This window comes from Eleutherodactylus coqui, chromosome 12 (genome assembly GCF_035609145.1).
Source record: "Eleutherodactylus coqui strain aEleCoq1 chromosome 12, aEleCoq1.hap1, whole genome shotgun sequence".
Classification (NCBI taxonomy): domain Eukaryota; kingdom Metazoa; phylum Chordata; class Amphibia; order Anura; family Eleutherodactylidae; genus Eleutherodactylus; species Eleutherodactylus coqui.
The window spans coordinates 1,898,810-1,920,920 of NC_089848.1; the positions used below are offsets into that span (position 1 = coordinate 1,898,810).

Below are 22,111 nucleotides of genomic sequence, written 5' to 3' on the forward strand. Positions count from 1 at the left end.
AAGTGAAAAAATTACATTCCACACGTAAAATTTAGACGCCAATTCTTTTGCGCTAGAATTGAATAATCGAGTTGGGACCTACGAACTTTTCCTACTTATGACATAATCAATGCTCGTGCCAAATTTCCCGTTTCTATGACACCGGAAAGTGAGATAATTAGATTCCGTACGTAAAATTTGGACGCTAATTCTTTTGCGCATAGAACTGAATAATCGAGTTGGGACCCATTAACTTTTCCTATTTATGACATAATCAATGCTCGTACCAAATTCGAGTTTCTATAACACCGGGAAGTGAATTAGATTCCGTAGGTAAAATTTCGACGCCAATTCTTTTGCGCATAGAATTGAATAATCGAGTTGGGACCCATTCACTTTTCCCATTTATGACAATTAATGCTCGGGCCAAATTTTAAGTTTCTATGACATTGGAAAGTGACAGATTTAGATTACGTACGTAAAATTTCGACGCCAATTCTTTTGCGCTAGAATTGAATAACCGAGTTGGGACCCAATTACTTTTCCTATTTTGGAGATAATCTATGCGTGTGCCAAATTTCATGTTTCTACGACATCGGGAAGTTGGAGAACTTTTGGCGAGTCAGTCAGTGAGTAAGTGAGTCAGTGAGGGCTTTCGTCTTTATATATATAGCCGGGTATATTAGCTAGTATGTATGTATATGTATATGTGTATATATATATATATATATATATATATATATATATAATATATATATATATATATATACATACACACATATTAAAAACTCGGGCGAAGCCAGGTATATCAGCTAGTATATATATATCTCGGGTGAAGTCGGGTATATCAGCTAGTTACACATAAAGTACATAGATCATATACATCTACTGTCAATGGGAAGTTGGAACAATACCGCTGCAGCGTCACCTATTGGAAGGCAGCATTCCTGCAAATCAATGTCTGAACTGTGATTCCAGCCAGAAGCCATATAGGGACAGCTGTTTCGGGGTTTTGTCCCTCCTCAGTGTGCAGTAGGGTCTGGCTTGGTGGGTAAAGAAGGGTATTGTTTCTCGTTAAGGAGAGCACCTAGGAGGTGAGGAGACTTATAAGGCCATGTACGCTCCTCTGGGAGATATATGTAAATAAGGAAGATGGAAACTGCTTCCTGCGGATCCTGCAAGGATAGCTTCCATTGAAGTCAATGGAAGCCGTCGGATCCGCAGCACATCTACAGCTGTCACTGCAGACAAGCCGCGGATACGCAGGAAAGCAGCAGACTTGTAATTGCTGCATAAAAAAAGCCTGAACGACCAAAGTATCACATCTAAATGGAATTGTGTTTTGGGACCCCTCACCTTTGTTAGCGCAAAATTCGCTATTCGATATACGTGCGTTCCAAATTTGATAATATGTGCAGGCCTGGAGAGCCTTTCAAAGATCACAAGCTACATCATGTGTCCCCAAAAGAGTCTCCCTTTATTAAGCGCGGGTAAAACTTAAATAAGTTTCAACACAGGAAGTCAGGCAATTTTAGCAGTTACATTATTAGTGTGCTGATTGGTCGTTCTCAGAGGGAGGTATTTGTGAGGTAGCTTGTGATGTCATCCATCTGGAGGAACTTCGGTGAGCACGCTCAGTTCATTCTTGAATTTGGTCTCATGAGAAGAACATCCTGTTTCTCCTCTCTGCTTGTCGAAGACAATCCTAGATAGGTTTTTGCCAGTTAGAACCGGTTTGACCAGTTTTATGGACAATCCTTAAATTCTTGTGGAGGTGGGGGGGGGGGGGTGATGTTCCCTTCCCCCAGAGGTTTAAACCATTATAGACAAAATACAGTATATTCACAGTTGACAACAGAAAATACATACAAAATGGTGAACATATCGGATCTCCCAATGAAAAGTGATCAAAAAGTTGTACACAAGCAAAAATGGTAGCGATATAAACTACAGCTGGCATATATCAGCTGCCCCCGCTGATTTTAGAGGAACTGTCCCGGGGGTATATACCAGCTGCGCCTGGCATTCTTTGTGGGACTGGCCCGGGGAGTATATACCCGCTACCTCTAGTGTTCTACCGTGTTTCCCCGAAAGTAAGACAGTGTCTTACTTTCTTTTATCCCCAAAAGCCCCACTATGTCTTACTTTCGGGGTATGTCTTATATTGGAGTGACAATATAAGACACTCCAATACTGGAGTGACAAGTGCAGGGGACGGCGCGGTGACGTATGGAGAGGGGGGGCGGCACGGAAAGTGCGGGGCACGTACTCACCCGGCCGCCGGCTCCGGTCCTGCGCATGAGCGCCGCTGCGCGGCAGCCGGCACATGAAGAGCCGGGGCCGCCAGGCGCGGGTGAGTACGCGCTCGTCCCTGCAGGCGCTCGGGTCGGATCGCGCGGCGAGAATTCTCGCTGCCGGATCCGACCCGCTCGTCTGCAGGCGGCCAAAGGCGGCAGACGCGGTGACGTATGGAGGGGGTGGGCGGCGCGGAAGTGGGCAGGGAGGCGGCGCTCATTAAGATCAGAGGGAGGTGGCAGACGCGGCGACGTATGGAGAGGGGGACGGTGTGGACGTGGGCAGGAGGCGGCGCGCAGCTAGATGAGAGGGAGGCGGCAATACCCCCCGTGTTTCCCCGAAAGTAAGACATATGTCTTCACTTTCGGGGGACGGCCCCCCTGAAACCCCCGATACGTCTTACAATCGGGGGTGTCTTACTATCGGGGAAACACGGTATGTGGGACTGGCCCGGGGGGGGGGGGGGGGGTATATACCCGCTACCCCTAGTGTTCTATGTGGGACTGGCCCGGGGGGTGTATACCCGCTACCCCTAGTGTTCTATGCGGGACTGGCCCGGGGGGTGTATACCCGCTACCCCCTAGTGTTCTATGCGGGACTGGCCCGGGGGGTATATACCCGCTACCCCTAGTGTTCTATGCGGGACTGGCCCGGTGGGGTATATACCCGCTACCCCTAGTGTTCTATGCGGGACTGGCCCGGGGGGTATATACCCGCTACCCCTAGTGTTTCTATGCAGGACTGGCCCGGGGGGTATATACCCGCTACCCCTAGTGTTCTATGCAGGACTGGCCCGGGGGGTATATACCCACTACCCCCCAGTGTAATCTGTGGAAGTGTACTGGGGGGTATATACCAGCTGCCCCTGCTGATCTCAGGGGCACTGGCCTAGGGGTATATACCCGCTACCCCTGGCGTTCTCTGGTAGACTGGCCTGGGCGGTATATACCAGCTGCCCCTGCCGATTTCAGGGGGCCTGGCCTGTGAGGTATATACCCGTTGCTCTCTGTGGGACTGGCCTAGAAGTATATACCAGCTACACCCGGCATTCTCTGTGGGACTGGGCCCGGGATATATACCACCTGCCCTGTCCGATCACAGGGTAACTGGCCTGGGGGGTATATACGATCTCTGGAGGACTGGCCCGGGGTTATATACCTGCTGGCCTGGCTGATCTCAGGTGGACTGGCCTCGGGGGTATATACTGTTGCCCCTGGCATACTTTGTGGTACTGGCCTGGGGGGTATATACCCAGTGCTCTCAGGGGGACTGGCCTGGGGGGGGGGGTATATACCCAGTGCTCTCAGGGGGACTGGCCTGGGGGGGGGGGGGGGGGGGGGGATATACCTGCTGCCCCCCGGCATTCTCTGTGGCAGTGGCCTGGGGATACATACCACCTGCCCCGGGCAATCTCAGGGGTGCTGGCCTGGGGGGTATAAAGCCATTGCGCCCACGATCTCTGGAGGACTGGACCGGGGTGTATATACCTGGTACCGCGGCTAATCTCAGGGGCACTAGCCCGGGGGTATATACCTGCTGCCCCTAGTGTTCTCTGTGGCAGTGGCCCGGGGGTAAATACCTGCTGCCCCTAGTGTTCTCTGTGGCACTGGCCCGGGGGTATATAGTCCTCGTCCTCACTGTTCTCTGAAGGACTGGTCCGGTGGGGGGTATATACGGCTGTCCTGGCCGATCTCAACGGGTATAAACCCATTGCCCCCGGCAATCTTTGTGGGACTCCCCCCGGGAGGTATTTACCTGCTGCCCGACGTCCTTGGGGGGAACATGCTGCAGCCCCTGGTGATCTCTCAGCCGCCGTCTCATCGCCCCTCACAGCGCGGGAATCTTGAGACGCCGGCAGCAGTGCACCAATCAGGCCGCAGTCTTCACCAAGATGGCCGCCGGCGCCCGTACTCGCGGACACCTCCTGGCGGCCCCGCCTCGCGGCGCTCTCCCTCTACAGCTCGGCGGGGCGGATTCATCAGGTGGTTTCTGGAGAGCAGCCGGGTACCGTGTAGCTGCTGGAAGGACGGGCGAGCGAGGAGATGCGGCCCGCGGGCTCTGCAGGTGACGTGCACAGTGTCCGCCGGCGGCGCGGGGCCGCTATGGTTATGGTACATGTGGCGCAGTCCGGCGGAGGTCTGCGCTGTGTATGCGTCAGTTACACCCCAGAGCTCTGCGGTCACTGGCCGCACTGCCGGTTGTGGAGCCGGTTCCGGTGTGTTCTCTGTATATTTGTGCGGCCCAATCGCTACAACGGCATCTAGTGGTGTGCGTTACGTGCGGCGCCGCGGCTCAATGTGACGTATCCTGACCTGAGCAGAACGCGCTGCGATCCGCGGGTGCCGTAGGTATAATGCACTGGTGTGAACGAGCGCTTAGTGCCCGCGAGCCGTCCGCACGCCAAGGTCATAGGTCACCGCCTGTTACCGGCTCACGGATAAACTGCTGATGTGATTCTGATGAGGTCTGGGGGGGAGATGGCCGGCCACGGTTACCCCGAAATGATAGTATTCCGAGGAGCGCCACAAGACGGATCTGGTGATATGCAGGCGTCCGGCGACGAGGGGGAGGCGCGCGGGGCTGGGGCGGTGCCTGTGCGACGGACGTGGGGGGCGGTGTCTGTGTGACTGGCGCAGGGAGGGGGGCGGTGCCTGTGCGACGGACGTGGGGGGCGGTGTCTGTGTGAAGGGCGCGCGGGGCTGGGGTGGTGCCTGTACGACGGACGTGGGGGGGCGGTGTCTGTGTGACTGGCGCAGGGAGGGGGGCTGGTGCCTGTGCGACGGTGCGCGTGGGGGCGGGGCCTGTGTAATATTTTTTTGTGTTTCCGGCTGGGGCGTACGCGGATAGATCAGAAGGTCTTCCGAGGCGTGAGCCGGCCCCATAGTTGTCCGTGTGAGACGCACGGAGTCCCCACATTCGCCCGCACACTGCCAGCGATGGTCCTTGCGCGTTGTTGATGGTCGTTGCAGTCGCACCGCTAACTGTAAAGGTCTGAATTCACGTATCTGTGGGGCGATCAGGATCCGTGGCGGCAGGACGTCCCCACCGTGAATCCCCCATTCAGCATTGTAGCCTGGATGCCCTGGTTCACCATCTTCACCCAGAGTCTTGTACTGTTAGAGCTGTGGTGGTGGATGTTTGGGAGAGGAATGATGAAATGCGCGGGGGCGGACCTGGGAAATCGAGGGAATTCTAGTTGGGTAACGGACAGCTTCGCCTTGACTCATCCCAGTATCGGTGGCCTTCCACGTGTCGCTTCGCCTTCCCAGTATCGGTGGCCTTCCACGTGTCGCTTCGCCTTGACTCATCCCAGTATCAGTGGCCTTCCACGTGTCGCTTCGCCTTGACTCCTCCCAGTATCAGTGGCCTTCCACGCGTCGCTTCGCCTTGACTCCTCCCAGTATCAGTGGCCTTCCACGTGTCGCTTCGCCTGGACTCATCCCAGTATCAGTGGCCTTCCACGTGTCGCTTCGCCTTGACTCCTCCCAGTATCAGTGGCCTTCCACGTGTCGCTTCGCCTTGACTCCTCCCAGTATCAGTGGCCTTCCACGTGTCGCTTCGCCTTGACTCATCCCAGTATCGGTGGCCTTCCACGTGTCGCTTCGCCTGGTATTCCGTTTTGAATGCTGCTGGCATTGACACGGTCGTTGGTAATATAGCGGTGAGCCGTTGGTGTAACTCCGCACGATATTTGGGAAAACCTTTTGAATCAGTTCCTCTTTGGTGGTTGCCCTCTTACCACAGTTTGTGGGCGATGTGATACATTGTGTAGATCTGCCGATTGCCATCTTCCCATTCCCAATATCCAGCAATTGTTTTGCGACACGTTCGGCGGATGCATCATCTTGTAGTTGAACACGCATCCCGCTGCTCGTCTGTTTCTGAAGCTCATAATGCCATGTAGGCCAGTGGGTAAGCAGATTCAAGATGACAGAGGGCATTGCACAGCCAAGACAGGAGCCCAGCCAATCAGCAGCTGTGGGCGTACCCTATACCTCCCACGGCACTATCTCAGGTATCCACCCCTTTTTGTGGTGGAGACAAGATATAACAGTACCCTGTGCGGCTGGCCGGAGCGGGGCGCTCTGTATGGTGGGCGCGGGGCGCTCTGCATGGTGGGCGCGGGGCGCTCTGCATGGCGGGGGCGGGGCGCTCTGCATGGCGGGGGCGGGGCGCTCTGCATGGCGGGCGCGGGGCGCCCTGCATGGCGGGCGCGGGGCGCCCTGCATGGCGGGCGCGGGGCGCCCTGCATGGCGGGCGCGGGGCGCCCTGCATGGCGGGCGCGGGGCTGGCCGGGGCGGCACGCCCTGCTAAATTTTTCCCGCCCTTTCTGCACACGTATGCTTGGCGTGTTTGTCAGGATGCCTTTTTTTTCTATGGAGGGCATGTGGGGGGAGGGGGGGGGACTACTTTTCTCACAATTACATTTTTATACCAGGCTGTCCTTAGTGTAACTTAAGAAGTCATACAGAGCGCCGGCCTCCAGCCTCTAGGGGGGCACCAGGAGGATGTTGGCCGTGGGGGGCGATCGGCCAGATGATAATCTCTTGCCTTCATTCGGCACAGTCTTGTGGAGCTACATGGATCCTCTTGGCTTGGTTTCCTCACTCATCTCTGTGGGAGAAGCGAGGCTGCAGTTAGTCGTTGTGGTGCATCTTGTATCCATTAGTCGTACAAAGATGGGAGACTCTAATATATTATGGAGAAGTCTTTTTCCACCTATCGGTCACGTCTTTCCCTGCCTCATACTCTGATCACTCTGTCTAAGCTTACAAGTACAAACCCTACACAACGCTTTGTACACCCAGAGATCAGATGACAGCTGCAGCCCATAGACGTCTATGGAGAGGGTAGGAGAAGGAGCTGCTGGAGGGAGGCAGAGGGGCACACAGATGCTGCTGCAGGCGCTAGTAAGTGGTTTCTTTTACCCCAGTGTTGGATTAACCTCCCTTCTGCTGCTTGTATGTGAGAGGCTGTGCATGGAAACCCCACAGCAACTGGTGTGTTCCTCCCCCCCCCCCCCCCCCCCCCCCCATGAGCTAAAACCGATAAGTAGTTATTGAATTTGCAGCAGGGCAGGATACAAGTCCTACACTAGCCGGATACAAGTCCTACACTAGCCGGATACAAGTCCTACACTAGCCGGATACAAGTCCTACACTAGCCGGATACAAGTCCTACACTAGCCGGATACAAGTCCTACACTAGCCGGATACAAGTCCTACACTAGCCGGATACAAGTCCTACACTAGCCGGATACAAGTCCTACACTAGCCGGATACAAGTCCTACACTAGCCGGATACACTATTACTCTTCATGACCGCTTATTTTGGAAGTCATCTAAAAGTGACCAAGACCACTCTCCCAGAAGGAGAGATACTGACTGTAGTGAAGGCTGCAGGGTCTCACCTGGTGGCGATGGATGTATACCACCCCACCTTCAAGCCTCGATCACTGATAGAAACCTACCGGTGATCCTGTTCCCATGAGCATCCAGCCGGAGGACACTGAAGTGCCACCTCGGGTATGTAGGAAGACTCAACCAGGAGCAAGTGTGATATAAAGACAGAGCACTCGGGATACCAATAACTTCACTATGGAGAGGAGGCTAGTCAAACATACTCCACTGTCAAAGAAGGTGATAATCCATCAGTTTAACCCCTTCCTGGATGGCCTGTAGTCCCCTAGACTAGCGGGATGGTTCTATGTAGAGATGAGCGAGCACACTCGTCCGAGCTTGATGCTCGTTTGAGTATTAGGGTTCTTGAGATGCTCTGTACGCGAGTCGAACACCACGTGGTACTCGAGTCAATTTCCTTTCCCGTCCCTGCATGTTTGGCGCCATTTATTAGCCACTAAACAAGCAGGGAAGGCATTCTACAGCAGTGAGTGGCTGGGCCGATCAGGTGACCGCTGAGTACTTAAAGTGGTCCTGCCCGCGGCTCGCCTCAGACGCATGCTGGCAGAGGTTAGGGAAAGAGCTGCAGCTGAGATGGGGAAAGTATTAGAGTAGGGATCCTCTCCAAGAACCCAACGGTCCTTCTTAGGGCTACTCCTCATTGTGTGCATTACTTTTGTTGGTGGCTGGGAGCAGTAGTGCACCAATTCTTTTTTTTTTTTTTTTTTTCAAGCATCTAGGCCTGTGCAGACTCGCATATCCCATTCGCTGTATGCAGTGAATTACCCAGAGTTCTCATCGCTAAACAGTGGCCTAATTTTTTTCTGAGGGTGTGCAGAGTATCTGACATCTACCATTCACTGTGTGCGGTGAAGTAGCTGCAGTTACCAGCACTATCCACTGGGGTAATAGTTCTCTGCCACTCCACACAGCCTCTCTTATCTACAAGTCTCTGTGAGCAGTAAATTACCCCTAGGTATCAGCGCAAGACAGCGGGTTAATTTTTTCTGTCACAGCATAGAGCCTCTGGTATCTACAAGTCTGTGTGCAGTGAATTAGCCACAGTTGTCAGTGCAGTACAGTGGGGTAATTTATTTGGGCCCTGCTTTATCCTTAATCCGACATGATGAGGAGTAGGGCTAAGGCTCAAGGACGAGGACGTCCAAGTGAGGGTCTCGGCACAGACCGAGGTCCTGGGTGGGGGGAATCGCAGCCGGCTGCAGAGGGATTAGGAGAGTGCCACGCCTCCCTGCTCCCCAGCTTCATATCACAATAAGCGGGTCCACGTTGCAGACCTTTATTACAAGCACAGCAGTGTGAGCAGGTCCTGTCGTGGATCGCGGATAACGCGTCCAGCAATGTATCGACCACCCAGTCTTCTACGCAGTCCCCTACTCCCAGCCTAGGGACTACAACTCTGAATCTTCTGGCTGCTCCTCCCAGCCACGTTACTCCAGGAAAAGGAGAGATTCTGAGCAGGCAGACTCCCAGGAACTGTTCTCGGGCCCCTGCCCTGAGTCTGAAAAAACGGTTCCTCACCCACCTGAGGAGTTTGTCGTGACCAATGCCCAACCTTTGGAAAGTTCCCGAGGTCTGGGGGATGAGACTGGGAACTTCCGGCAACTGTCTCAAGTGCTTTTTGTGGGTGAGGATGATGATGAGACACAGTTGTCTATCAGTGAGGTAGTAGTAAGGGCAGTAAGTCTGAGGGAGGAGCGCACAAAGGATTCGGAGGAAGAGCAGCTGGACGATGAGGTGACTGACCCTACCTGGTTTGCTAAGCCTACTGAGGACGGCTTCAGAGGGGGAGGCAAGTGCAGCAGCAGGGCAGGTTGCAAGAGGCAGTGGGGTGGCCAAGGGTTGAAGCAGGGCCAGAGCAAATAATCCCCCAACTGTTTCCCACAGCACCCCCTCGCGGCAAGCCTCCGTGCAGAGGGCTAGGTGTTCAAAGGTGTGGATGTTTTTTAGTGAGTACGCGGATGACCGACAAACAGTGGTGTGCAACCTGTGTCGCACCAAGATCAGCCAGGGAGCCACCACTACCAGCCTCACCACCACCAGCATGCGCAGGCATATGATGGCCAAGCACCCCACAAGGTGGGACGAAGGCTATTCAACGCCTCCGGGTCACACCACTGCCTCTTCCCCTGTGCCACAACCTGCCACACAGATCCAATCCCCCTCCCAGGATGCAGGCACGAGCGCCTCCCGGCCTGCACCCACACCCTCACCTCCACGGCCTCTAGCAATGTCTCCCAGCGCAGTGTTCAGCTGTCGCTAACACAAGTGTTGGAGCGAAAGCGGAAATACACCGCCACCCACCTGCATGCACAAACTTTAAATGTGCACATTGCCAAATTAATCATACAGGCCTGTGGAAACGGAGGCTTTCAAAAACATGATGGTGGCAGCGGTCCCGCGCTACTCGGTCCCCAGTCACCACTATTTTTCCTGGTGCGCCGTCCCCGCCCTACACCAGCACGTCTCCTGCAACATAAACCATGTCCTCATCAACGCGGTTACTGGGCAGGTCTACTTAATGACGTACACGTGGAAAAGTACTGGCGGGCAGGGACACTATATCTCTCTGAGGGCACATTGGGTGAACTTGGTGGAGGGCTGGGACTGAGTCAGAGCCTGGGACCGTTCTCGTGCTACCCACACCGAGGATAGCGGGTCCTACAACGGTGATGGTTTCTGCGTCGTATTATGCCACCTCCTCCAAACCCCCTTCCTCCTCCTCCTCCACCTCTCAATTAAGTGTGAGCGCATCGCCAGCGGTCAGTAGTGCGCGGCAGCACAGCGGTGAGGAGCGGCAGCACAGCGGTGAGGAACGTCAGCAAGCCGTGCTGAAACTAATCAGCTTAGGTGACGAGGCACACGGCCCCTGAGCTGTTACAGGGTCTGACAGAGCAGACCGATGTCTGGCTTTTGCCGCTGAGCGTCCAACCGGCCATGGTAGTGTGTGACAACGGCCGTAACCTGGTGGTGGCTCTGCAGCTTGGCAGCCTCACGCGTGCCATGCCTGGCCCACGTCTTCAATCTGGTGGTGCAGCGGTTTCTGAAAAACTACCCCCACTTGTCTGACCTGCTCGGCAAGGTGCGCCTCGTGTGCGCACATTTCCGCAAGTCCACCACGGATGCTACCACCCTCAGGACATTGCAACATCGGTTTCAGCTGCCAGAGCACTGACTGCTGTGTGACGTGCCCACAAGCTGGAATTCTACGCTGCACATGTTGGCCAGGCTTTACGAGCAGCGTAGAGCAATTGTGGAATACCAGCTGCAACATGGCTGGCAGAGTGGTAGTCAGCCTTTGCAGTTCTTTACAGAGGAGTGAGCATAGATGGCAGACATTTGTCAGGTCCTCGGAAACTTTGAGGAGTCTGCCCAAATTGTGAGCGGCGATGCGGCCATATTTAGCGTTACCATCCTACTGCTTTGCGGTTAGAATAGGAGATGGGGGATGACAGTATGTCGCTTGATAGCCAGACCACCCTCACGTCTGTATCTCAGCGCATTTTGGAGGAGGAGGGGGAAGAGACAGCTGGGCACACTGCAGAGGGTACCCATGCTGCTCCCTTCTCATCTGTTCAGCGTGTATGGGCTGAAGAGGAGGAGGCTCCTGAAAGTCATCCTCCTAGTGAGGACAGCGATGTGTTGCGTACTGGGACTCTGGCACACATGGCTGACTTCATGTTAGGCTGCCTTTCCCGTGACCCTCACATTAGACGCACTCTGCACAACAGATTACTGGGTGTACACCCTTGTCAACCCACGGTATAAGGAGAACCTTTCCACTCTCATTCCTGAAGAGGAAAGGGTTACAAGAGTGATGCAATACCACAGGGCCCTGGTGGAAAAAGTGATAAAGTTCCCATCTGACAGCGCTAACGGTAGAAGACGCAGAGGGCCAACTAGCAGGGGAGGCGCAGGGATCAGGCAGCATGTCCAGTGCAGGCAAAGGAACACTCTCCAAGGCCTTTGCCAGTTTTATGGCTCCCAGCAAGACTGTGTCAACACTCCCCAGTCAAGGCTGAGTCAGAGGGAACACTGTAAAAAGATGGTAAGGGAGTACATAGCCGATCATACCACCGTCCTCCGAGATCCTTCTGCTCCATATCATACCACCGTCCTCCGAGATCCTTCTGCTCCATACAACAATTGGGTGTCAGAGCTGGACACGTGGCGCGAACTTGCGCTGTACGCCCTGGAGGTGCTGGCGTGCCCTGCCGCTAGCGTCTTGTCAACTGACAGCGCCGACATTCTTACACTTATTAAGATGAACAAATGCTGGATTTCCCCAGACTTCTCTTCTCCACTGGTGGAAAGTAGCAGAACCTAATGATTCTTTTTGCTGCAACTGGAGAAATATGCATCCTCTCTCTAATCCCCAAAAAGGGGAAAAGTAGCTTGGTCTATCCCTCTCGGATATTACTCCTCCTCCTCCTCCTAAAGCAGCATGTCATCACGCTAAACTGCCAATTTTTCTGCGGGCCAAAAGGCTCCGTTAAAACCAATTTTTTCGGAGGTCTGCCTCCGGGTTCTGTTAGCAAATTAAGCAACAACGAGCTGTATCTTTACAAAATGTTTATGGGTTTCACCTGCCCACGGGGTAAAGCAATTTTTCAGGGGTACACTTGTACTCTTGGTACACTACTTTTTCTGGGCTTCGCCTATACTATTGGTACACCAATGTTTCAGGGTTTCGCCTACACTCTTGCTACAGAAAGTTTTCAGGGGTCCGCCTGTACTCTTGCTACGGAAAGGTTTCAGGGGTCCGCCCGTACTCTTGCTACGGAAGGGTTTCAGGGGTCCGCCCGTACTCTTGCTACGGAAAGGTTTCAGGGGTCCGCCCGTACTCTTGCCACGGAAAGGTTTCAGGGGTCCGCCCGTACTCTTGCCACGGAAAGGTTTCAGGGGTCCGCCCGTACTCTTGCCACGGAAAGGTTTCAGGGGTCCGCCCGTACTCTTGCCACGGAAAGGTTTCAGGGGTCCGCCCGTACTCTTGCCACGGAAAGGTTTCAGGGGTCCGCCCGTACTCTTGCCACGGAAAGGTTTCAGGGGTCCGCCCGTACTCTTGCCACGGAAAGGTTTCAGGGGTCCGCCCGTACTCTTGCCACGGAAAGGTTTCAGGGGTCCGCCCGTACTCTTGCCACGGAAAGGTTTCAGGGGTCCGCCCGTACTCTTGCCACGGAAAGGTTTCAGGGGTCCGCCCGTACTCTTGCCACGGAAAGGTTTCAGGGGTCCGCCCGTACTCTTGCCACGGAAAGGTTTCAGGGGTCCGCCCGTACTCTTGCCACGGAAAGGTTTCAGGGGTCCGCCCGTACTCTTGCCACGGAAAGGTTTCAGGGGTCCGCCCGTACTCTTGCCACGGAAAGGTTTCAGGGGTCCGCCCGTACTCTTGCCACGGAAAGGTTTCAGGGGTCCGCCCGTACTCTTGCCACGGAAAGGTTTCAGGGGTCCGCCCGTACTCTTGCCACGGAAAGGTTTCAGGGGTCCGCCCGTACTCTTGCCACGGAAAGGTTTCAGGGGTCGGCCCGTACTCTTGCCACGGAAAGGTTTCAGGGGTCGGCCCGTACTCTTGCCACGGAAAGGTTTCAGGGGTCGGCACGTACTCTTGCCCTCTTGCCACGGAAAGGTTTCAGGGGTCGGCCCGTACTCTTGCCACGGAAAGGTTTCAGGGGTCGGCCCGTACTGTGGGTGCACAAAGGCTTTCCCATTGCGTTGCTCAGCTATCTGACACCTACACAGAATGAAGTGTGTGGGGACACATGGATTTCCCATAGTAATGTAACTCTCATGGCACCTTGGGTCACAGAAGGTGGAGTCTGCTCACACAAGGTGGTCGTTGGGCTTGGTAGCAGCTAGTCTGGTGCTTAGCTAAGATGTGCCAGCACGTGTGCCTTGCTGCTTATGGTCTGTCCCAAGTGAATTGTTAGGGGGGTGACCGCCAGGCTCTTGCCCCCAGTTTGGCTTAATAGTGGGGTCTGGGAGCCTCAGATGCGCCCATGCATGCTGCCCCTGCCCTTCCCCATCCGTTTCTGCTGTGTTTTCATCACTTTCTGATGTTTTCAGGTGATTCACACAACTTCCCCTATGCGGAACATCGGTTAGCTTGAAAATTTCTCGAGTCTCCCATTGACTTCAATGCGGTTCGTTACGAGCTCTTGAGCATTACGAAAAGTTCGACTCGAGTAATGAGCACCCGAGCATTTTGGTACTCGCTCATCTCTAGTTCTACGTTCCAAATTTGTTTTACAGGACGTCTGGGGAATGTTCCACAGTAGTCTAATATAAAAACTCTATAGGGTTTTTCTTTGACCCTTTTTGCGTGACCTTTGGTGGATGGTTTTGGTGTCATCCTCATCACCGCCGTAAAACCATAAAATTGGAGTTTGATGCATTGAGTGGCCCGTCAGACAAGGTCAAAGTTCCTATGTTAAGTCTAGTGGCGCGGTTGTGCTTCAGCCAGCAGCGCCGCTAGGGAGAGTCGAGCGTTGCTAAATGACATTCATATCCAGTGCTTACCAGTTTGACTGTTGCCGCATCCCCAAAACATGGAAGACCAAGCCGTGGACGGAGAACAGTTCAAGCCGAATCCTCGGCTCTACAGTTCTTAAAACATTCACAATCATTCTTCCAAACGCTTTGTTCGCGCAGCGAACAACGGCTCAGTCTAGTAGACAAAACAATGAAGTCGCCCAAAGAGCGGGGGTTTATCGCAAGTGTGTGTGTGTGTGTGTGTGTGTGTGTGTGTGTGTGTGTGTGTTATAATTTTTTTTGTAACTTTAAATTATTTGTTTTCCAAATGTAAATAACTTACAACATTGTCAAATACAACGATAGTTTCAGGTTTGCATGTCTTTAAAGGCTCGTATCAAACAGGAACAGGTATAGCCTGGACAGAGAAGATGTCGTTGTAGGGGGTAAACTAGTTTGAACCCAGTGCACCAACAGTTGGCTTTGGAAATTCCTTTCTATTAGGACTTGTCTGTTGGCTCACCGGGACCAAAGTAGGATGAATTGACAAGGAGAGGTGGGGGGTGGGGGGCGGTGGGGATACTAAGGATGGTGGAAGAGGAGTGAGAGATGCAATGGTAGACCCCAGAAAGTGCTGGTCTTATTGGCTGAGTACTCAGCCAATCACAGGCAGCGCTCAGCCATTGAATGACAGCTCAGCGCTGTCTGTGATTGGTCACAGCGCTCAGCCACTGAGACCACCACTTTCTCAGGGCAGGGATCTTTTAATCCCTGGCCTCCAGAAGACGACTGCCGGGGCCGGAGAGAAGAGCCGGACGGCTCTTCTAGGTGAGTATAATCTTCTTTTTAATTTATCCGCAACATAGAGCCCATTGTGCTCCATGGTCGCGGATATACCCGCTGCCCATACGCAACTACGTTGTATACGGGCTGCGGTACCCGCGTCATCGCTAAGCGACAGTGCGGGAAATACAAACAAAAAAAAATGTACTGCGCATGACCGCCTGTGTGTGTACCATGTTTGCGCAGTACATTACGCGGCCGTACACAGGGCTCACAGATAGGATCCGCTGCGGACCTCCACAAGCGGATTCCACCTACGGCTGTGTGAGCCCGGCGTTATTCAGAGCGCTACCTCTAATACGTATTTTACAAGAAGCCCCGGGAACGTTCGCCTTCCTGCAGTTCCAGGAGCAGCTTGTTGAGCGTCTTATGCGTGAGACCGCCGCACCTCATCAAGCTTATGAAGACTCACGGAGCACCACTTTTTACACCCCATACCCGCCACGGAGGTCAAGAAATGACCCCCAAAAAGAGAGGAGGGGGGATACCGGTTTTATTGCCCCATGTGCCCATTCCAACCAGCCTCTGTAATTACCCCCGTCTTCGGAAATACTACACAGTTCACATTATTACTTTTATCTAACATTTGGGGAACGCTGAAAAGGGTGCAAGGGGGGGGGATAATTTTAGGTAGGTTAGGCCCACAATGGTTATGTTTCTTAACTCGGGACAAACGGGGGTATCCATTTTGGGGTGACCGTCTTCATTCCTATGTACACTGTACAAAAAAAAACTTTAAATTGAAAAAATTCTCAAAAAAATTGAAAATTATAATTTTTTTCCTTCTGCTTTGATAAGATTCAGTCAAATACTGTGGGGTCAAAATACGCAAGACACCCCTAGATGAATTTGTTAAGGAGTCTAGTTTTCAAAATGGGGTCATTTGAGGGGGTTCTTTATAGTTTTGGCCGCTCAATGGCTCTATAAGTGGGCGATGGGACCTGGAATTTATTCAGTTGTACCCTGAAATCCAACGGATGTTCCTTTCATTATAGGCCTAGCCATGGGTCCTGTAAGTAGATTAGGGCCACAAAGGGGAATGTTTCTGAACACGGGACAAACTGGTATCCATTTTGGGGTGAAAGTCTTCATTTATATGTGTGCTGTACAAAAAAAACCTGTTTTTAAATTGATGCAATTGCCCCAAAAAAGCAAAATCGTAATTTTTTCCTACTGCTTTGCTTAGATCAATTTAAAAATTGTATGGTTAAAATATACAGTACAGGAGAACGCGTTAAGGGGTCTAGTTTTCAAAATGGGGTCATTTGTGGGGGTTCTCTATTGTTTTGGGCGCTCAAGAACTCTACAAGTGTGCTATGGGGCCTAAAAGGACGTCAAGCAAAATTTATGTTCTGAAAGCCACCGACTGCTCCTTTCATTTTGGGCCCTGCTGTGCATCGAAACATAAGATTAGGGCCACAATGGGTATGTCTCTGAACACTGAACAAACAGGGGGATCCATTTCCGGGTGCAAGTCTTCATTTTATATGTGTGCTGTACAAAAAAAGCTGTTTTTAAAATGACAGAATTGCCAAAAAAACGAAAATCACAATTTTTTTCCTTTTGCTTTGCTTGAATTCATTTAAAAACCGTGGGGTCAAAATACACAGTACACCCCTAGATAAATTCGTTATGGGATCTAGTTTTCAAAATGGGGTCATTTGTGGGGGTTTTCTATGGTTTTGGTTCTGAAAACGGGAGAAACTGGTATCCATTTTGGGGTGTAAATCCTCATTTTCATGTAAACTATAGAAAAAAAATATGTCTTCAAAATGACATATCGTATATACTAGCGTATAAGACTACTTCTGAACCCCCAAAAATCTGCTCTGAAGTCGGGGGTCATCTTATACGCCGGTAATACAAAAAAAAAGAAAGTGTCAAAAAAAAAAAATCATTACTCACCTCCCCTGGCGTTCTGCGGCGCTGCTGCAGGCTGTCGCTCCCTCCTGGTCCCCGGCAGAGCATTGCTTTCTGAATGTGGGGCTTGAAATCCCCGCCTCCAGAAAGCTAATAATGTGATTGGCTAACACACGCCGTCAGCCAATCACAGCCATTCAATGATGTCATTGAATGGCTGTGATTGGCTGAAGGCGCACGAGTCTTTTAGCCAATCACAGCTTTCAATGATGTCATTGAATGGCTGTGATTGGCTGAAGGCGCACGAGTCTTTTAGCCAATCACAGCTTTCAATGATGTCATTAAATGGCTATGATTGGCTGAAGGCGCACGAGTCTTTTAGCCAATCACAGCTTTCAATGATGTCATTGAATGGCTGTGATTGGCTGAAGGCGCACGAGTCTTTTAGCCAATCACAGCTTTCAATGATGTCATTGAATGGCTGTGATTGGCTGACAGCGTGTGTTAGCTAATCACAGTATTCGCTTTCTGGAGGCGGGGATTTCAAGCCCCGCGTCCAGAAAGCAATGCTCTGCCGGGGACCAGGAGGGAGCGACAGCCTGCAGCAGCGCCGCAGAACGCTGGGGAAGGTGAGTACTGATATTTTATTTTTTTTTTTTGCTCCGCTGTATTCCCGGCGTATAAGGTGACAGTTGGGGGGTCGTCTTATACGCCCCGTCGCCTTATACGCCGGAATATACGGTATTTGCAAAAATATGAAATTTTACTTTTTCTCCTCTAAATTGAATTAATTCCTGGAAAAAAAACTTTGGGGTCAAAATACTCCTGACCCCCTCAGTGAATACACTAAGGGGTGTAGTTTTTAAAATGGGGTCATTTGTGCTGGTAGCTATCATTCTGACACCCATGAGCCTTTGCTACCTTCGCTTGGTGCAGGAAAATAAAGTGTTCCTCAAAATGCTGAAAAGTAATGTTAAATTTGCACGTCTCCTAAATGGTTAAAAAAACATAAAAGTTTTCAAATGTGCATTCAGAATAAAGTAAATAGATGGAAATATATATCTTAGCAAAAGTTTGTCCAGTATGTTTGCACATATTTGAGATATTACAGTTGAAAATGTGAAAAACGATCTTTTTTTTTCAAAATTCTCCCAATATTGGCACTTTTAATAAATATACACAAATTATATTGGACTATTTTCACCACCTAAATGAAGTACAACATGTGGCGAAAAAACATCAGAATCCCTTGGATATGTAAAGCCTTTACGGAGCTATTCTATGTTAAAGTACACATGTCAGATTTCCAAAATTTGGCCTCGTCATTAAGGTGCAAACAGGCTTGGTCAATAAGGGGTTAATACCCCAATATGTCACGGAGAGAAAAAAAACAGCAAAAATCATTGGGGTACCTGAAGGAAAAAACAGGACTGTAAAATCCCTAAAAAGTGCCTGGTCCTTAAGGGGTTAAATAGAGCCATATCTCCACTTCAGCAAATACAATAAGTTTAAGGGGCCAACAGTTTGTTGTAGTTTAGTTTTGAGTTCCAAGTTGGTCTTGTCTATTATTATTTTTTTGTCTTCCAGATAAAGCTCTGCGGACCCCGGACCCCGGCTCCTGCCACCTTACTGAATGGCAAAAAAATGTGTTTGCTCTAAAGTCTGCCAGCTGCTCCCCCGTCCAGAAGGCAGACGTGTATCGTGCACATATCTCTCGGATTCAGTATGCATGGGCAAACGCCGAGCTCTCCCAGGCATCGGCAGCCCACCTGTTCAAGACGTATGCAGAAAGGTACGCAGCCATCATCGACTCCGACCAGGAGGGCAATGGCCTAAATAACTATGCAGACAGCGTTATGTCCTTGGCCAGATGTCCCCGGAATGACAGTGACAAGTGGCGGTCCTCTCTGACGATCACTAATGTTTTACAATTAAAGTGCGTCCAGGAAATGCTTGAATCTGCTAGATCAGGCCCGCAGCCCCAGTGGAGTTCTGCAGATGTTGACAATGGAGTCAGCACCTTGGGAAATTCGTTGGTTACAAGTAAAGACCTCAGCAGTTTAGGACATAAAGAGATGGGACATTACTCATCAGAAGAGACCGCTAGAGGGACCTCCAACTTGCTTCAGCATGCAAAGTTACCTGACATTAAATGTACAGATACAAACATCTCCCCAGCTGCTCCACGTGCCGGGACACAGTTGGCCACAACTCCAATGTTTGGAAAGAATGATGCAACTACTTCTGCAAATAGACCCGTATATACTTCTCCAGGGCAAAGTGTGTTCTCTTCTGGAACATTTGCAAGTGTAGGAAAGAGGAAGACCTTTAATGGAATGGGAGATGAAGATGGAGATCCGAGACAAGCGGTGAGCAAGCAGGACCTCGCTACCTGTGCTAAACTTAAAGAAAGTGGCTTCAAAACTGCAAAAGAACAGCTTTGGGTGGAACAGCAGAAGAAGCACAACAGCCAGTCCCCCCACACAGGTCCTGCAACATATGGGACTGCAAAAAAGTCACTAGGGGCTGCACGCTCGCGTGGACTTCATGGAAAGTTTGTTCCTCCAATTGCCAAACAGGATGATGGCGAACATTATGCAGGTCAGAGAAAAGCTTATACAGCCGGTAACACGGAGTCAAACGTACCGTCTGATGAGTGTTTGAAAAACATAGAGCCGAAAATGATTGAACTCATAATGGGTGAGATCATGGACCATGGGCCTCCACTTCATTGGGATGATATTGCTGGTCTGGAGTTTGCTAAAACTACCATAAAGGAAATAGTAGTGTGGCCTATGCTGAGGCCCGACATATTCACTGGACTTCGGGGACCACCAAAAGGCATTCTTCTCTTTGGACCCCCAGGAACAGGAAAAACACTGATTGGAAAGTGCATTGCATGTCAATCTGGGGCCACATTTTTTAGTATCAGTGCATCATCACTGACTTCCAAGTGGGTTGGTGAAGGTGAAAAGATGGTTCGCGCTCTGTTCACAGTGGCACGATGCCACCAGCCGGCTGTGATTTTTATTGATGAGATAGATTCCCTGCTATCGCAGCGTGGCGAGGGAGAGCACGAGTCTTCAAGGAGAATTAAAACAGAATTCTTAGTGCAGTTAGATGGTGCCACAACGTCCTTGGAGGACCGGGTACTTGTGGTTGGCGCTACTAACAGGCCTCAGGAGATAGATGAGGCCGCTAGAAGGCGACTCGTTAAGAGACTGTACATTCCTCTTCCGGAGGCATCTGCCAGAAAGCAAATTGTTGTTGGCCTGATGTCTCGAGAGAATGGTAGCCTCTCTGAGAAGGAAGTGGAAGCTATAGTGTTACAAACGGAAGGGTTCTCTGGTGCGGACATGACCCAGTTGTGTCGGGAAGCTGCCCTTGGTCCAATTCGCAGCCTTCATGCCACTGATATTTCAACCATATCGCCTGATCACGTCAGAGCCATCGCTTACATTGATTTTCAAAATGCCTTCCAAACAGTGAGGCCCAGCGTATCGAAGCAGGACTTAGAGGTGTATGAACGCTGGAACACAACCTTTGGTTGTGGGAGATAGAAAAAGGGTTAACATTCCCCACAACAAGAAGAGGAGAAGACCTCTTCAGTTCAGTAGATTGATATAGAATTACTTCTTACTCATGAGGACGGCCACAAAATAAGGTTCAGGTCCTTCTTTCTCCTGTTTTCCTTAAAGCCAGTTACTTCATACCGCGATTATAAAGGAAGAAAATGGTTGATATTGCCTCAAGCTGTAAAAGCTGTTCTGTAGTCGTGTGCAGCAGTGTAAGCCAAAAATAAAACATGGTAGACGATTTTGCAACAATTTTCTTATCTTTTGCTTACCAAAGGACATTTACCGGGCTATAGTGCCAGTTCAGCATATTTGTACTCTCCGTGTGATTCCTTTTTTACTGCATTAAAACAGTTTATATGTGAGCTACATTGTAAGCGTGGTTAAAAAAAAACAAACTCCTGTTTGCTCACTATAGATGATTGTATGAGTTGGGGTTTGCCAACCTCTTCAGCATTGGGGAGCCCAATAAAATATATAAGATAGATAGATATATATATACACTAGCTAATAATTCACTCGAGTTAATTTGGTGCAGGTGTTTGTGTTATTCACACGGAAAATTTTCATGAAGTCGTGGTTACTTTAAAGGAACCAAGGAATAACATATGTATACACACAGAGGAGCGTTAGATTCTCCTCAGACTGCATGTACCGATGTCCCTCTGCAGAATGTGCCACCCCTCCCTCTCCACTCACTTTATACCCTTAATAGGTAATGGCCCTTTTATTCAAATTTAACCCTAGACTGGAGGTTGCAGCTCATTTTAGCTTTAAAGCCTCCATCCCTGCAGTCCATGGCCGCTTCCTCATGTATTTTACAGCCTTTCAGTATATACACATAGAGGGGAGGTAGATTCTCCTCGGTGTGTGCACACAGAGGGGAGGTAGATTCTCCTCGGTGTGTGCACACAGAGGGGAGGTAGATTCTCCTCGGTGTGTGCACACAGAGGGGAGGTAGATTCTCCTCGGTGTGTGCACACAGAGGGGAGGTAGATTCTCCTCGGTGTGTGCACACAGAGGGGAGGTAGATTCTCCTCGGTGTGTGCACGCAGAGGGGAGGTAGATTCTCCTCGGTGTGTGCACGCAGAGGGGAGGTAGATTCTCCTCGGTGTGTGCACGCAGAGGGGAGGTAGATTCTCCTCGGTGTGTGCACGCAGAGGGGAGGTAGATTCTCCTCGGTGTGTGCACGCAGAGGGGAGGTAGATTCTCCTCGGTGTGTGCACGCAGAGGGGAGGTAGATTCTCCTCGGTGTGTGCACGCAGAGGGGAGGTAGATTCTCCTCGGTGTGTGCACGCAGAGGGGAGGTAGATTCTCCTCGGTGTGTGCACGCAGAGGGGAGGTAGATTCTCCTCGGTGTGTGCACGCAGAGGGGAGGTAGATTCTCCTCGGTGTGTGCACGCAGAGGGGAGGTAGATTCTCCTCGGTGTGTGCACGCAGAGGGGAGGTAGATTCTCCTCGGTGTGTGCACGCAGAGGGGAGGTAGATTCTCCTCGGGGTGTGCACGCAGAGGGGAGGTAGATTCTCCTCGGGGTGTGCACGCAGAGGGGAGGTAGATTCTCCTCGGGGTGTGCACGCAGAGGGGAGGTAGATTCTCCTCGGGGTGTGCACGCAGAGGGGAGGTAGATTCTCCTCGGGGTGTGCACGCAGAGGGGAGGTAGATTCTCCTCGGGGTGT

General features: G+C 51.3%; 1 protein-coding gene and 1 long non-coding RNA gene across 2 annotated transcripts; one reads left to right on the forward strand and one right to left on the reverse strand.

Annotated features, from left to right (window-relative positions):
• Nucleotides 1–1,435: 1,435 nt before the first annotated feature.
• LOC136586540 (uncharacterized) lies at nt 1,436–4,117 on the reverse strand. Its single transcript, XR_010787306.1, has 2 exons — nt 4,030–4,117; nt 1,436–1,684 (listed from the first exon to the last, which is right to left on the reverse strand). It is a non-coding gene; the product is annotated as an uncharacterized lncRNA (long non-coding RNA).
• Nucleotides 4,118–4,239: 122 nt separating this feature from the next.
• Nucleotides 4,240–20,799, forward strand: FIGNL1 (fidgetin like 1). Its single transcript, XM_066584737.1, has 2 exons — nt 4,240–4,338; nt 18,447–20,799. Exons 1-2 carry the CDS (start codon nt 4,317–4,319, stop codon nt 20,417–20,419), a joined length of 1,995 nt encoding a protein of 664 aa, XP_066440834.1. The 5' UTR covers nt 4,240–4,316; the 3' UTR covers nt 20,420–20,799.
• The last annotated feature ends 1,312 nt before the right edge of the window (nt 20,800–22,111 follow it).